Source organism: Centruroides sculpturatus, unplaced genomic scaffold (assembly GCF_000671375.1).
Source record: "Centruroides sculpturatus isolate CEXI.00-Female unplaced genomic scaffold, Cexi_2.0 scaffold178, whole genome shotgun sequence".
Taxonomy (NCBI): domain Eukaryota; kingdom Metazoa; phylum Arthropoda; class Arachnida; order Scorpiones; family Buthidae; genus Centruroides; species Centruroides sculpturatus.
In genome coordinates, this window is record NW_019384433.1 from 384,417 (window position 1) to 402,825 (window position 18,409).

At 29.9% G+C, this 18,409-nt stretch overlaps 1 protein-coding gene across 1 annotated transcript; it reads right to left on the bottom strand.

Annotated features, from left to right (window-relative positions):
• Positions 1-3,324: 3,324 nt before the first annotated feature.
• On the bottom strand, positions 3,325-14,170 carry LOC111619808 (nucleotide-binding oligomerization domain-containing protein 2-like). Its single transcript, XM_023361627.1, has 2 exons — positions 12,584-14,170; positions 3,325-4,481 (listed from the first exon to the last, which is right to left on the bottom strand). Exons 1-2 carry the CDS (start codon positions 14,001-14,003, stop codon positions 4,066-4,068), a joined length of 1,836 nt encoding a protein of 611 aa, XP_023217395.1. The 5' UTR covers positions 14,004-14,170; the 3' UTR covers positions 3,325-4,065.
• Positions 14,171-18,409: the final 4,239 nt, after the last annotated feature.

Below are 18,409 nucleotides of genomic sequence, written 5' to 3' on the forward strand. Positions count from 1 at the left end.
GAAATAATTGTTATTGTATGCAAATTGTATTAAGTTAATCAAATTACTATGTACATTAAGTTCACTTAAACTTTTTTCTATTAATTTCCAATTTATACTGGGATACATATTTTTTATGTCTAAACTCATTAATTTATCAGAATTATCTTTTTTTAATTTTTGTATCCTATTAATGACAGTATCAGCATTTTTAATACTATATATAGAATTTTCTAAACATTTTATTGTTGTTTTATGTAATGTTCTAAATTATAAAGAATGGAGTATTTGAAATCGACGATGGGTCTAAATTTTTCTTCTTCTTTATGAGTTTTTAATCTAATATTTAGAGTAGGGATTCTATTGTTTTTGAAGTCAAGAATATTATTTTTTTCTATATTATTTATATTATTATTTATATAACTTTTTTTGATCAATTTAGTTAATTGTTTTTTTATACTCTCATATGGGTTATCATCTAATTTTATATAAGTAATCATTATTAATTTGTTCAAACATTTTTTCAATTAAGTTTTCATTATCTATAATTACTAACATTTGTACATTTGTTATTCAAAATGTTTTTTCAATAACAAGTACTATTAATTATGGCTCTAGTTAAGCCTTTGCAGACAAATCATTTCTATTGTTGCTATGACTATGAAACTCACAAATATGAAATCACAGACACATATACTGTACATTAAAAATAAAAAATTATAATAAAACATATTTACGAATTTATTACGAAATTATTTACGTGTTGAAGTGTTATTCTTTCATAAACGTTTTTCCTTCTACATTCTAGAACTCTAGAAGATCAGGCATATGAAAAAACATAGGATATTAGGAATAGCATTTGGATTTTTTCTTTTGTTTTCCATCGGCCTGATGCTGTTCATAAAATTTCTTTAAAATACTTCTTATTGAGTCCATTTTATAACCATTATTAACTTACTTTAACCTATATTAGCTATTAAATTAAAATGCAAATTTGTAAAAGAACTTTTGAATTATAAGAAACCAATTATAGAAAAATGTTGCAATTTTATTAGGCTTTAATTAATAACTTGATTCACAATTAAGATTTTTCCAAACTGTCAATATTCCGTCTTTGAGCACACGATAAACACATTTATGTGTTACATTTACAAATGGAAAGTCTAAAGAGAAATTATATATTTTAAGAATTTTATTAATTTTAGCAATGAAATCAATTATGTAATTGCTCAAAAAATTTAAATGTCAACACTGAACTTATTACTTCAGCTTTAAATGAATTTCACAAATATTAATATCATGAATTTGCATTATTTCTTAAACTTTTAGTGTTCATATATGATTGATAAATTGATTATACCAAGAATATTTAATTTAGTCTGACAAATATAAAAATAATAATAATTTGTCATATGAACAACATATCATCACTATATAAACCTATATTAATATCAATACGAAATCACGAAATTTATTATAAAATACTTACATTACATAAAGTTGTTTCTAGTTGGTGTTCAATCTGCTCTTCTCAAATTTTTACTGTATTTTTCAATGATTTTAATCACTTGGAAAGTGGAAAAAAATTATATTTTATGTCTGCTGTTATTAGAACACTTTGGTGCAGAACAACCTATCATATTGTTTTTGAAAAGCAAAATATAAACAAAAATGCTTGCTTAGTTACACGTATATCTCAAAGAATTGTTATGCTCATATATATATAGTGTTTTACTAGTTAAACCCACTGCCATCTATCAATACCAGGATAAACTGTTAAGTTCTGCACATAGGAAAAAAGTAAGTGGGTTTTAGAATTATACCATAAAATAGCCAATTGCGATTATTGTGCTCTCTGATAGATAACTTCTGAATAAATAAATAACTTTGGATGGCTTTGAGAGAGCTTCCTCACTTTTCTTTCCTTACACTGTGCTTTTAGTCTGCAGTCAACCAGCTTTGACAAAAGGCAACACATTTGCATCTTATCAGTGTTAATTTATAATTATTCTTTGATAAGTTATAAACAGTTAATCAATGTTACTTTTTAAAAATGATTAAAGGTTTTCTTGAGAGAAAAAAATTCTTAGTATATTGTGTTATTTTAATTCAATTTTAAATTGTAAAACACTTGACAACTACTATTCCACAGTTAATAATTCACCATTCTCTCTCAAATGTTTAATTTTGTATCCAATTGATTCAAAATAAACACTAATCTGGATTTTGAAAATGTGTATCAAACTCAAAACTTCTGACCAGAATTAAAATTATCCTAAAAATTATTTAATCTCACATTATTCTTTACTTTTATAGTTGTCAAGATGAATATTCTCTCTCTATTGCATTAACATTGAAAACACGAATGATATCCAATCTTAATCAAATTTCTTGAAATGACAGAATAATCAAAATGGCAATCTCATTTCTTGAAGAGAAAGCTGGGCAGGACTAAATTAGATTAGATTAACGATTAATTTTCTATCCATTAACGGTTAGAAACTGGATTATCCAATTTGAGGTCATTGAGAAACATCATTCTTGCAATATGTACAATTCATGATTTTAATGAGCTTTAAACCATGGTCATTGTCTAGAACCCATTTCTGCAATCCATCCTAATGACAAATATTTTGTGTAATAAATCAATTAAAACATCAAATAAAACAAAAATAATTTATTTTCAACATTTTTAAAACATGACAAATTTGTTAAAAATGCTCTTCAAATTATTTGAGAACAAAAAGATCTCTTGTTCATAATTTCTCTTGTTGACTCCTGATGATGGACAAAGCACAAAGTGCTAGACTTTTCTAAAACATTAACAAGTTGAGACTTTAAACAAAGCCAGTAATTTCAAGAAAATAGTTTCCATTGAATTCAGCTATATATTTTTAAAGATACAAAATCTTTTGTGCAATTTTTTATAACAAATATAAACTATTACATATATAAAATAATAGTAATAATAATAATAAAATTATATATAAAATGACATTAGATCAAGTCATTTAATTATTAATATAATATAAATATGTATCAAATACATAAAAATAATTGTTTTTCAACAAGTTGCATGATTGAAGTGTGCAATTTTTCAGCTGACATATTTTTAAAATATTAATTCTACACTTTACTTAAAAATGTATTTCCTTTTAAAAAATACACTTTAAAATATTAAATTCTATATATAAGCATAAAAATAGAATAAGTTTTACTTATATATGTGAATATATACAAACATACAACAAACACTTCTTTTTCCAATGTGGATAACAAAAATTATCCATCTTCCTGTAAGTCAATATACATACATATTATACACTTTAAAATATTAAATTCTATATATAAGCATAAAAATAGAATAAGTTTTACTTATATATGTGAATATATACAAACATACAACAAGCACTTCTTTTTCCAATGTGGATAACAAAAATTATCCATCTTCCTGTAAGTCAATATACATACATATTATTCACTTGTATACTACATTTATGTACAGTACCTCCTGAACTTTCTCTAATGTGGATGGAAATCAGAATATTTTGAATATTCAAACTATCCAGTTATCCAATTAATGCAGTGTTTCCCAATGTGGGGCCCTGCCCCACAAGGGGGGCAATTTGAAAATGGACTCGTCCAGAGTGTAAGTTAACTATATAGCCACTGTATATGTTAGGGGGGCATAAGAATTTTATAAAGGCTTAGGTGGGCATAGCACAAAAAGGGTTGGGAAACACTGGATTAATGTATTCATATCAGAATTGTGCACTACTAATGATAAACTTTCATAAAGTTTAAACAACTAAAATCTCAAAAAGATTCAAAACAATTTTTGAATCATAACATTAATAACAATTTACAACAGACTTTGCAATAATTTCTGTTTCACAATGAACAAATCAATATAACTACAGTACTTAATTATCAGAGGCCATAACAAGGATATGGCCAATATGGTTCCTTCAACAGATGCCAATATACAGTATATATACTTGTATTGCATATTTGTATGTAATGAGCTTTTTATTTTCCTCACAAAATGGTCATAAGTATCAAATTTTGTTGCTATACTACTGTTAATTACATATTACTGCTCCTTAAAATATCTATTCTTTTTTCACCAAAAATAGGTAAAAATAATCCTTCTTTCTGCAAAACATCATACTGTTCACAAGAAATGAGAAATGATGATCCATTTTTTCCTTCAATTATTATTGCTTCAGTTTTATTGAAATCGAATGCATTCTGCAGTTCAGATGAAACTGGCGATTGTTTTTTGATGCTTTTATATTTTTGGAAAGTTTTAGTATCTATATTATATAATCCTGAAAGGTAAACTTTTAAATGTTTACATTGTATGTTCCCTATTATGTATAAAATTGTTGATATGGAATCACGTATATCAAAACATAAGGCAAATTTTTTAGCATTTCTGTATCCTGCATACAGAAAACAATGAAGATTACAGTAATTAAAGTTAATCTTTATCAATTTATCTCTGATTGGCTCGAGTCCATNAACATAAGGCAAATTTTTTAGCATTTCTGTATCCTGCATACAGAAAACAATGAAGATTACAGTAATTAAAGTTAATCTTTATCAATTTATCTCTGATTGGCTCGAGTCCATTCCAACTTTCAGGTAAAATTAAAGTCAGTGTTTTTAACTTCTCACAATTCATAACTTTCTCAAGTATATCTACATTGTCAGTTATTACATTAACCTTCAAGACATTAATTGGAGAACAAAATTTACTAAAATTTTCTTCATTCTTTTTCATTTCATTATAGATCATTTGTAAAAATGGAATATTATATTCATATTTATCACAAAAACGAATTGTTTTACAAAAGGCTGGAAGTGGTTCATTATCACAAAGACCAGACAAAAATATATAATTAATATTTGGAATCTTTTTAATTTTTGATGGTAATTTCTTCAATGTAGATAAATACAATGAAGAAAGAAACTCAAAAAATGACCTATGCAATGGATCATATTTGTAAATTTCTTTTCCTTCAATTATAAATGCTGAAGGTATCAAAATATCTAGGTTAACAACCACTTGATATTCATTATCATCAGGAAAATATGTCTTTAAACATTCAGAAGTAATTTTAGCATTATTCTGCAAATAGTTCCATGCTAATTCTCCTAATTTAATTAAAAGAGCTTCACCATGAAAATATCTACCATGTTTCAATTTACTAAGATCATATTTTTTTGCAGATCTTTTCATAATTAACTGTAACATTTTTATATATAAATCTGTTAACCGTTTTAGTTCCGATATATAGTTTNTATGTACATTAAGTTCACTTAAACTTTTTTCTATTAATTTCCAATTTATACTGGGATACATATTTTTTATGTCTAAACTCATTAATTTATCAGAATTATCTTTTTTTAATTTTTGTATCCTATTAATGACAGTATCAGCATTTTTAATACTATATATAGAATTTTCTAAACATTTTATTGTTGTTTTATGTAATGTTCTAAATTATAAAGAATGGAGTATTTGAAATCGACGATGGGTCTAAATTTTTCTTCTTCTTTATGAGTTTTTAATCTAATATTTAGAGTAGGGATTCTATTGTTTTTGAAGTCAAGAATATTATTTTTTTCTATATTATTTATATTATTATTTATATAACTTTTTTTGATCAATTTAGTTAATTGTTTTTTTATACTCTCATATGGGTTATCATCTAATTTTATATAAGTAATCATTATTAATTTGTTCAAACATTTTTTCAATTAAGTTTTCATTATCTATAATTACTAACATTTGTACATTTGTTATTCAAAATGTTTTTTCAATAACAAGTACTATTAATTATGGCTCTAGTTAAGCCTTTGCAGACAAATCATTTCTATTGTTGCTATGACTATGAAACTCACAAATATGAAATCACAGACACATATACTGTACATTAAAAATAAAAAATTATAATAAAACATATTTACGAATTTATTACGAAATTATTTACGTGTTGAAGTGTTATTCTTTCATAAACGTTTTTCCTTCTACATTCTAGAACTCTAGAAGATCAGGCATATGAAAAAACATAGGATATTAGGAATAGCATTTGGATTTTTTCTTTTGTTTTCCATCGGCCTGATGCTGTTCATAAAATTTCTTTAAAATACTTCTTATTGAGTCCATTTTATAACCATTATTAACTTACTTTAACCTATATTAGCTATTAAATTAAAATGCAAATTTGTAAAAGAACTTTTGAATTATAAGAAACCAATTATAGAAAAATGTTGCAATTTTATTAGGCTTTAATTAATAACTTGATTCACAATTAAGATTTTTCCAAACTGTCAATATTCCGTCTTTGAGCACACGATAAACACATTTATGTGTTACATTTACAAATGGAAAGTCTAAAGAGAAATTATATATTTTAAGAATTTTATTAATTTTAGCAATGAAATCAATTATGTAATTGTTTAAAAAATTTATTTAAATGTCAACACTGAACTTATTACTTTAGCTTAAATTAAATGAATTTCACAAATATTAATATCATGAATTTGCATTATGTCTTAAAGTGTTCAGATATGATTGATAAATTAATTATGGAAATATCATCAATATATAAACCTATATTAATATCAATATGAAATCATGAAATCTAAATATATAAAATTACTTGTCCTGACTGACTGACTGATTCATCATCGTCCAGAGCAAACCTCTGAATCTAGAGATGAAATTTTGTACACAGTTAGGGTACGTCATGAAAACGCACACTAAGAAGGGATTTTTGGAAATTCCCCCCGCGGGGGAGAGGAAAAGGATTAAGGCTTAACCTGAAGAACGGCTTCTACTGTACTATTTTAGATGCGATTTTTTGTTTTCAACTATGTTTTATTAGGGTACGCCATGAGAATACACACTAAGAAGGGATTTTTGGAAATTCCTCCGTGGAGGGAGAGGGAAAGGTGTTAGTCTAGATGTTGCTTGTCGGAGAGATTAGTAAAAACTAGTTAGACTCGCCAGTGGCGTAGCGTAGTGGTGGCGAGACTTTTTAGGGGGCGGCAAAATTTCACAATAAATAATAATATCTTGTAAAAATTTGAATCATTATATTTCATATTTCCGTCGCACCTACGATTCGGACCGATTGAAATGAGCACGGTATAGCGTTACCATCCGGACAGTCCGGGAATCGACTCACCGTCCGGATGAACAATTAATTTTACCCGGGGAGATGGTGCGCAATCTGTCGACCTTTTTTTTTTTGTTTGTTTGTACGATGCATTCGTACTCACATACACCTCCAATATCCAATAGAGCTAGGTCATCTAGGTTACGTTACTCCCACCCAAGTCTCCCTAGTCGCTAATTGTAACTGATTTAAAACTGGCATACACTGCACATTATTCTTCGTATTGCAAAATGACATACGCATGCGTCAGGAACTTCTGTTCGAACAAACCTCACCTGCCGTCCGGGTCAGCGATTTTAAAAAAGTGGCAACACTAGCACGGAATTTTTCATTACTTATTCTGTGACGAAACTGAATTTTAGTCTTTTAAGTTGAGATACCTAAATAAGGGGGACGGCGAAATTTTCCTTTGCCCCGGGCGGCTGACACTCACGCTACGCCACTGAGACTCGCGTAACTGGTTATATAACAAAGAAACAAAAAATACGCAAAGATTACACTGTCTTGACTTACCGAAGGTCAGCGCTGAAAAGGGAAGAGTGAAACAAGGCCACCGTCTCTAACAGCGCCACCAACCTTTTATTACGTAACGGAAGAACGTTTACAAAACATCGCGACACAATGCGTTGTACAGTACGTAACGATGTCGTATAACATTAGACAATAATTTTTATCGTTGATTCCAACAAAAGGATTAAGGCTTAACCTGAAGAACGGCTTCTACTGTACTATTTTAGATGCGATTTTTTGTTTTCAACTATGTTTAGTCTTCATTGAGTACTTGGTGTATTAAATTGATAACATTTCAGACATTGTTGTAAATATTTTCATATATTTCGATTTTTTAACCAAATGTTCGAACCGTTTTAAATTCGAATTTGTTATTGCATATTGGTTCGATTATAGAACGATTGTAAACGTTCCAGAAAATTGATCAAATTGAAAACAGTTCGTTTTATTCTCAGTAATTCTCATCGGCAGGTGTTATATAACAATTACTATGGTTGTTGAAATACTGGATATAAATGGAGTTTGCTTGCAAAATCTCTGCGGGCGAAGTCGCGGGTAAAAGCTAGTTTATTATAAAATAATTATACTGTATTACATAGAAAGTTGTTTCGGTACTTGTGAATCTTTATCCCAGATGATGGCGCTGCCCTGGCGACCAACATCTCAACTAGTACCTGAATCCCCTCGAAACAAATTAACTCGGCCAGCTAACCTACCAACACACGTGTTACAACTTAGTTTTGCTATTTCAACGTTGTTAATTAAAACTTTGCAATAATTTTAAGAAAAAGTTAACAAACATTTAAATTAGTTTAAATTATCGTTTATTTTAAAGTATATTACATGTCTACATAGCCATTTACATTATTAGATATTACTGGCATATAGTTTAGGGCTGCCATATTTCCGCGATTGCTTTTAATATGTTTTCAAAAGCATTTCCTTGTCCCAATGACTTCTTCCACATAAACTCTGCAAGGTAAGACTCCAGATGATGGCAACCCGTGCCTCGTTGTTTTTTGTTGCGCCACTTAGCGGAACCCCATAGTCTTTCGATGTTTTGAGTGTGCGCACCCGTTGTTGGATCAACGAAATTATATTTATGATTTACAGTAAAATGACTGTAACCCGCTCTTTCTAATTCATCTGTCCTGTAAGCTCGCCAACAGATAGAATAAATTGTTGATTCTTGTTCAATGTGCTTCACGATTTTTGTCATTAGTGTGGTTGATTCTCTATTAGGAACTGGAACGAGAAAACAATCACCAATTTCTCGGCATATTCCGCCGAATATTCACTGTTGTGGAAGAACCCTTCCAGCGTTGCTTTTTCGCCTTGTGAAAAGCGCTTCGTCGATTTCCACGATTTTTCCGGGACCGCCTATTAGCCTGTTCGGTTGTTTCAACAAATGTAAAAAACATATCTTCCTCAAAAACTATTCCAGTCTATAGTTGTTTTGTGGCAAATATTTAGATGTTTTCGACACCACTTTATAGATGTAACTTCCTCCGTCCAATGGTAAATAAATCGTACCGCCGTTAAAAATGGTATCCGTGATCCGCTAAACCAATTATTGGAACAAATGCTTATCATTACATCACAGCTACTTATGGTGCATCTCCAAACGCCTTTAGACATATTTAATTTCATTTCATGCTTATTTTTGCATATTCGAGCACTAGGTAAAATACCTTTCTTTTGAAAAGACAATATAGATTCTTCTTCGGTGCGTGATAAATCATATAACGTAGAAATTTTTTCTTTCTCACAAAGGTTTGGAAAACACGTGTCTGTTGGTAGGTCAACTGGCTGAGTCAATTTGTTTCCAGGGGATACAAGTACTAGTTGAGATGTTGTCGCCTAGGCGGCGCCACCATCTGGGATAAAGATTCACAAGTACCGTTGTTTCTAGTTGGTGTTCAATCTGCTCTTCTCAAATTTTTCTGTATGTTTCGCCTATTTTCATCACTTGGAAAGTGAAAAAATATATATATATTTTATGTCTGCTGTTATTAGAACAGTTTGGTGCAGAACAACCATCATGTTTTTGAAAAGTAAAATATAAACAAAAATACTTGCTTAGTTACACGTGTATCTCAAAGAATTGTTATGCTCATATATATATATACAGTTGACCCCCCTATAATACTGTTGATTATTCTGTTTTATATGAATTCCATGTTGTACGAGTCACTTAGATTTTACAAATACGTGTGCCGGGCTGTGAACGGCCCACGTATTTGTAAAATCTAAGTGACTCGTACAACATGGAATTCATATAAAACAGAATTATCAACAGTATTATAGGGGGGGGTCGACTGGTATATAGTTTTACTACAATTAAACCCCCTGCCATCTATGGATACCAGGGCAAACTGTTAAGTTCCGCACACAGGAAAACGAGCGGGTTTTAGAATTATGCCATAAAATAGCCAAATGCAATTATTGTGCTCTCTGGTAGATAATTTCTGAATAACCTTGGATGGCTTTGAGAGCTTCCTCACTTCTTCCTTACACTGTGCTTTTAGTCTGCACTGAACCAGCTTTGACAAAAACAACATATTTGCATCTTGTCAGAGTTAATTTATAATTATTCTTGATAAGTTGTAAACAGTTAATCAATGTTACTTTTTAAAAATGATTAAAGGTTTTCTTGAGAGAAAAAAATTCTTAGTATATCCTTTTGTTATTTTAATTCAATTTTAAATTTTTAAACCAAAAATTCCACAGTTAATAATTGACCATTTTCTTTCAAATGCTTAATTTTGTATCCAATTTGATTCAAAATAAACACTAATCTGGATTTTGAAAAAGTATATTAAACTCAAAACTTCTGACCAGAATATAACCCTAAAAATTATTTAGATCTCACATTATTCTTTTCTTTTATAGTTGTGGAGATGAATATTGTCTCTCTATTGCATTAACATTGAAAACATGAATGATATCCAATCTTAATCAAATTTCTTGAAATGACAGAATAAACAAAATGGCAATCTCATTTCTTGGAGAAAGCTGGGCAGGTCTAAATTAGATTAGATTAACGATTAGTTTTCTAATCTAACCCATTAACAGTTAGAAATTGGATTATCTAATTTGAGGTCATTGAGAAACATCATTCTTGTAATATGTACAGTACAGTTCATGATTTTAATGAACTAGAACCCATTTCTCCAATCCACCCTGATGACAAATATTTTGTGTAATAAATGAATTAAAACATCAAATAAAACAAAAATAATTTATTTTCAACATTTTTAAAGCATGACAAATTTGTTAAAAATGCTCTTCAAATTATTTGAGAACAAAAAGATCTCTTGTTCATAATTTCTCTTGTTGACTCCTGATGATGGACAAAGCACAAAGTGCTAGACTTTTCTAAAACATTAACAAGTTGAGACTTTAAACAAAGCCAGTAATTTCAAGAAAATAGTTTCCATTGAATTCAGCTATATATTTTTAAAGATACAAAATCTTTTGTGCAATTTTTTATAACAAATATAAACTATTACATATATAAAATAATAGTAATAATAATAATAAAATTATATATAAAATGACATTAGATCAAGTCATTTAATTATTAATATAATATAAATATGTATCAAATACATAAAAATAATTGTTTTTCAACAAGTTGCATGATTGAAGTGTGCAATTTTTCAGCTGACATATTTTTAAAATATTAATTCTACACTTTACTTAAAAATGTATTTCCTTTTAAAAAATACACTTTAAAATATTAAATTCTATATATAAGCATAAAAATAGAATAAGTTTTACTTATATATGTGAATATATACAAACATACAACAAGCACTTCTTTTTCCAATGTGGATAACAAAAATTATCCATCTTCCTGTAAGTCAATATACATACATATTATTCACTTGTATACTACATTTATGTACAGTACCTCCTGAACTTTCTCTAATGTGGATGGAAATCAGAATATTTTGAATATTCAAACTATCCAGTTATCCAATTAATGCAGTGTTTCCCAATGTGGGGCCCTGCCCCACAAGGGGGGCAATTTGAAAATGGACTCGTCCAGAGTGTAAGTTAACTATATAGCCACTGTATATGTTAGGGGGGCATAAGAATTTTATAAAGGCTTAGGTGGGCATAGCACAAAAAGGGTTGGGAAACACCGGATTAATGTATTCATATCAGAATTGTGCACTACTAATGATAAACTTTCATAAAGTTTAAACAACTAAAATCTCAAAAAGATTCAAAACAATTTTTGAATCATAACATTAATAACAATTTACAACAGACTTTGTAATAATTTCTGTTTCACAATGAACAAATCAATATAGCTTCTTAATTAACAGTGGTATAACAAGGATATGGCCAATATGGTTCCTTCAACAGATGCCAATATACAGTATATATACTTGTATTGCATATTTGTATGTAATGAGCTTTTTATTTTCCTCACAAAATGGTCATAAGTATCAAATTTTGTTGCTATACTACTGTTAATTACATATTACTGCTCCTTAAAATATCTATTCTTTTTTCACCAAAAATAGGTAAAAATAATCCTTCTTTCTGCAAAACATCATACTGTTCACAAGAAATGAGAAATGATGATCCATTTTTTCCTTCAATTATTATTGCTTCAGTTTTATTGAAATTAAATGCATTCTGCAGTTCAGATGGAACTGGTGATAGATATATGATGCTTTTATATTCTTGGAACGTTTTAGTATCAATATTATATGATCCTGAAAGGTAAACTTTTAAATGTTTACATTCTATATTCCCTATTATATATAAAATTGTTGATATGGAATCACGTATATCAAAACATAAGGCAAATTTTTTAGCATTTCTGTATCCTGCATACAGAAAACAATGAAGATTACAGTAATTAAAGTTAATCTTTATCAATTTATCTCTGATTGGCTCGAGTCCATTCCAACTTTCAGGTAAAATTAAAGTCAGTGTTTTTAACTTCTCACAATTCATAACTTTCTCAAGTATATCTACATTGTCAGTTATTACATTAACCTTCAAGACATTAATTGGAGAACAAAATTTACTAAAATTTTCTTCATTCTTTTTCATTTCATTATAGATCATTTGTAAAAATGGAATATTATATTCATATTTATCACAAAAACGAATTGTTTTACAAAAGGCTGGAAGTGGTTCATTATCACAAAGACCAGACAAAAATATATAATTAATATTTGGAATCTTTTTAATTTTTGATGGTAATTTCTTCAATGTAGATAAATATAATGAAGAAAGAAACTCAAAAAATGACCTATGCAATGGATCATATTTGTAAATTTCTTTTCCTTCAATTATAAATGATGAAAGTATCAAAATATCTAGGTTAACAACCACTTGATATTCATTATCATCAGGAAAATATGTCTTTAAACATTCAGAAGTAATTTCAGCATTATTCTGCAAATAGTTCCATGCTAATTCTCCTAATTTAATTAAAAGAGCTTCACCATGAAAATATCTACCATGTTTCAATTTACTGAGATCATATTTTTTTGCAGATCTTTTCATAATTAACTGTAACATTTTTATATATAAATCTGTTAACCGTTTTAGTTCCGATATATAGTTTGCTCTTTCAAAGCAACATATCATATGTAACATCAATGGACATTTGGCTATATTAAAAAGAAATTCATTTTGATTTAACTGCTTAATAAGATATTGAATTATTTCTTTATCTTGGAATACAGATTCTATATATTTTAATTGGGCGTTTTTGTCAAATCCATTTATGGAAAAATGTTCTTCCATTTCTTCTTTTATGTTTTCAGGCACAAAACGTGGTCGGCTAGTTACTACAATGGTCATTTTTGAAGAAATATTTTGATATTCATATTCAATAAAATCTGAAACAATATTTGAATGATTATTTGCTACTTCATCATATCCATCCAGAATAATTAGGAAGTTCTGATCCAGCTCTTTTATTTCTTCAATAGTTATTTTTTCTAAAGTCTGAAAAATGGTTTCAATAATAATATCATTAATACTTTTTTCTTTTATATCACGTAATGTAACAATAATTACAAAAGCAAAATGTTTCAAATAGTTGACAGAAGTTGCCCAATCATAAGCTAATTTCTTGCAAAGTGTTGTTTTTCCATAACCTGGATCACCAATTATAAGGAATTTTTGTAATGCTTCTTCTTCTGGTAATTGCACAAATATATCACCGAGTTTAATTACTCTGTTTTCTTCAGGACTACTTCTAAGTTTTCCCTTTTCTACTATTAACTCTATAAAATAATCTTTTACAGAACAGTCATATCCAGGTCCTTCCCATAACAAAGATCTCATGCGTGCATGTTTAGTCCTATAAGAATGCTTTAATCTCCTTTTATTTTCTGAGATGAGTTTTTCTGAAATTTAGAAATAAAAATTTATTATTATATTTAATGTTAATTATTATAAATTTAACAATTTAAAATGTTTATTGTTATTTATGGTAAATAAACCTTTCTTCAAAATGATTTAAAGATAAAATAAGTTAGAAAGAAAAACTTAAATATTTGACTTCTTCAATAGTTTTAATTAGATTAAATGCTTTTTGAGATTTTACATTATCATTATCATCTATTACTACTATTGCCACCTACTACTATTACATTTGACTTTAATATTCTGATGATTTGAAGAAAACTGCTTTTAGTGTGAGAAGAGCTTGTATGGGAACTGGAAAGTCTGCTAAGGAGCTAGAGTGTGTTTCCTCTACTCTTTTTTTTTCCTTTTTTGAGTGCACCACTCTGAAGTGAGTATTACACTAAATCAATAATTACATACATAAAATGACAAGATGTAATAGCAAAGTAAGCACACAGTTCATTGGACACAAGAATATGGGCTGGACAGGGCCAACTATATCCCAAGGACAGAACTTTCAGCATTAGCCTGAAGTGTTCAACTTCATATATATGACATTTGTAAATTATGTTTTACAGTTTCAACTTTACCCATTGTGCATGAGCAGAAAGTACTGCTGGCCAAATTACATGATGCTAGATATCAATTAAAATTACCATGTCCAGTTAGTATCTGAGAAAAGGAATAGGAAAAATTCTTAATTGGATTCTTAAGAAAATCATAAACTAATGGGTAGAATATCTTGGTGACATTTCCTTTAGACGAAGAAGTCCATGACTGGTTCTATGCAGAGATAAGATAGTCATAAATTATCCTCATCAGGACGTTTCTAGAATAAGGCTGTAAAGTCAGAGGTAGGCTTTCATCTTTAGAAGCATCTTTTGCCACAGCATCTGCAATCTCATTACCGATCACCCCTACATGTTCTGGGTCATAGAAGAATTTACAGCATTTCAAACTTAAACTTACAGTTTCTTGAATATTTCTGATCCGACTACTTCAAAAATCAAAATTCATAAGAGAAGTCAAAGCAGCTTTAGAGTCATTAAAAATTGAAATAACTTTGAATCGGTCAGGGAGTGTCAAACTTCCTGATGGATTGCAGCTAATTCGTCTTAAACTGATATATACTGGTAGCCTGATTGTAACGCTGCCTAAAAATTTGCAGAGGGTTCTCATGTAGTTGGGTATATACACTTACACATACACTTGAGCCAACACCAAGCTCAGACTTAGAACCATCTGTGATGTAAATGTCAGTCAGAATAGCAGGCCCAGTAATAGGGTCAAGAGACATCAGGCAGGTTGAAGTCAGCTGGATGCAAAGAGCCATTGTGAACACCCCACTCATATGGGATAAGTTGATACCAGTCCTCCAAAGGAGACACTCGTGGAAAGTGATGATGCAACCTCATCCTCACATAATACTGGAGCACCTTAGCCTGCAGAGCCAGGGGCAATGGACGAACACCTGCCAGAACTGTCAAAGCATCTGTAGATACAGTTCTATAGCAATGAACTTTTTTCAACAGAAAAAGACATTGCACACTAAGAAGTTTAGAAGCGTAGGAGGTCTTGTAGGAAACATGAACCCAACAAGAAGCTGCATAAAACACCAGCGGTTGTATAGCTTCGTTGATCAAAGTTGAGACAACTGCAGAAGTTAAGCCCCAGGTACACTGTGTACATCTCATGAGTTGATTACTAAATTGTTTGACCCGAGCCAAAATGTGCTCTAGATGGTTTTTATAAGTTAACTTAGTGTCAAGATAGACACCCAAGTACTTGTGTGTGCTGACCCAGTTAATAATCACATTATTGGGTTTGAGAGATGGGAACGAATACTTATACTTAGAGGTAAAGATCGTTCCTACAGTTTGTTTGTGCTAAATAAAAGTTTGTTTCCTTGTGCCCAGTCTTTAAGGCTTCCACTTAGCTTCTCCTGCACTATTTGAAGATCTTCATGCTGATAGGCTAACACAATATCATTTGCAAATGCTTCTATGAAAACACTTATACTATTATTGCACAAAAGAGAGTTTATAATAAGATTCCATAGAAATGGAGATAGTACACTGCCACGCAGGCAGGATTTAGTAAGATGTTTTTCACAAGAAACACCCTGTGATATGTGAGGTACCAGATGGAAGCCGCTTTGAGGGTCTGAAGGTGACCACTCTATCAAGAAATAAAGAGCTCCATTTTCAGACACTAATATGGAGATTTAACGTCCTGATTGAACAATAAAATTTTTTTATTAAAACAATTGAAAAGACTAAAGTCAAGGAAAACGTAGCTGGAGAGGAGTCTTATTTAGTTGTGAAACTGACCTCTCCCGCACCCTCTGATCGGTTTCCAATAAAAAGGCAGCTTCAGGGGCAAAACTTATAAAACCGTGTGAATCAAGAACATGACATTCTTGGTTCATAGTGCTTCTCAGATTGGACTAATTTTGGCATTTTTACTTACACTTATTTTAATTTTTATTACATAATAAGTTCATCTACAATATATTACATTTCCATATAAATAATTATATTTTAGCTCATTTGTGGTACAGTGTGGCAACAAGCCAGATAGACTGACCTCAGGGGCTGGATCTGGCCCACGGGCCATAGTTTGGTAACCCCTGGTGTAGATGATAGTATCAAGACAGCAAGTTGAATTAAGTTCTGAAGAATATAGAGCAACAGAGACAGAAAATAAAGTCACATGCTTTTCTTGTGATTATGAAATCATGAAGAAAAGCTTCAACATCAAATGTAACACAAGAAACTTCTTGTGTTACATTTGATGTTGAAACTTTTGAAACTTTTTCTCTGCAACTTTTGTATTAAAAAAAAGTCTCTAAGAACTGTTGGCTTGCTAAAGAAAATTTTATGATCCAAGCCAAAAAGATGAAGTTCAGCTAATTAGGCCATTCCCTTCTGTAGAAATTGGTAGTATGGTAAAAATTAAATTTCTGAAAGCAACAGATTACAAGTAGATCCTAGAAACATTCTTTTTATGGTAATTTCTATAAAAAATTATCAGTTTTATACACATGCAAATAAATATGGGGCACTTCCTCAAACTTATACAAGAAACCAGTTCTTGGTGTGTGCTCAAAAATGAATTTCCTCAAGGAAGCTTCAAATGAAGAAAGGTCCATTTAAGAAATTAGTAATATAAAATCAATTTCTGAAGATCAAGAATTCAAGAAATGCTTCTGCATGACTAACAAGGGAACTGTTGGAATGTCTTTTAATAAATATTAATAAAATTTATAAAAGGCATTCCAAAATTTTTAAAAGTATACAAACTCTATATTAAATTTGTAATATTCACTAAAACTATTAATCAGGGTTAATAGCAATTGTAGTGCTACACTACTATGTTATATATTGTTCTTTTGTATGTTTCCATGTTATTCTAGTATATAAGCAGGTTTCCATTAATTTTGTATCAGGCTCTACTTTTTATATATTTCGCATTGTCTTCCGTCCTGTTTCCAGGTATCACCTTTTCTTTGTTAGACAGATATGAATCTCTTGATTGGTCAAAAGGGGGAGGTCATGTGCTAAAACGGCATTCCCAGATGGCAGGGGATATAAATTCAATTGCTTTATGTGTTTGAGGACTTTTTTCCTGGCTTCAGAGCTCCTGTCTGGACAAGGAAAGGAAAGGAAAAGGTATAATGTGGTGGACCTTGGAGAGAACAGCTGAAGAAGGAACAGCTCAATCAAGAAGAAGGAATCCAAATCCATCTTCAAGAAATCATCATATACGAGTATAGGATGTGTGGATCATGATCAAGAGTCGCTAAAGGACTTTAGTAAGACTATTATTTATTAGTTATAGATTTTAGTAGACATGTAGGTGATCATGTTTTGATAACAGACTGCTGTGTGTTGAATGGGATAATTGTGTACAAAAGAATTAACCAAGAAGAAATGCAACAACATGCGTTTGTCATCCTGTATATAAATGTAATTATTTAAAATGGGAATTTACCTTAATACTCAGATCGACATTGTTCTCTTTGTTAAGTAACCATACTAATTGGTTGCAATAGTACATGTATATAAGTCAAAGATACCAGCTGTAGTCTATGGCTTTGTGTTTTTAATAAACCTGACTTGTCATGTTTATCTAAATTTGTGAAGTCCTCATTACATTACCCTTTAGTACTCAGTATATGCTGGTATATCCAAGACACTACATAATCAAATGTCATACTATTTTATATTAGTTTAACACAAATATGCAAATTTTTAGTAGTGAAAGAGTCATGGAGGAAGACAACAATATTACATTTAGAATAAATTCTAGAATTTTCAAAAATGGAAGAAGATTTAAACGTA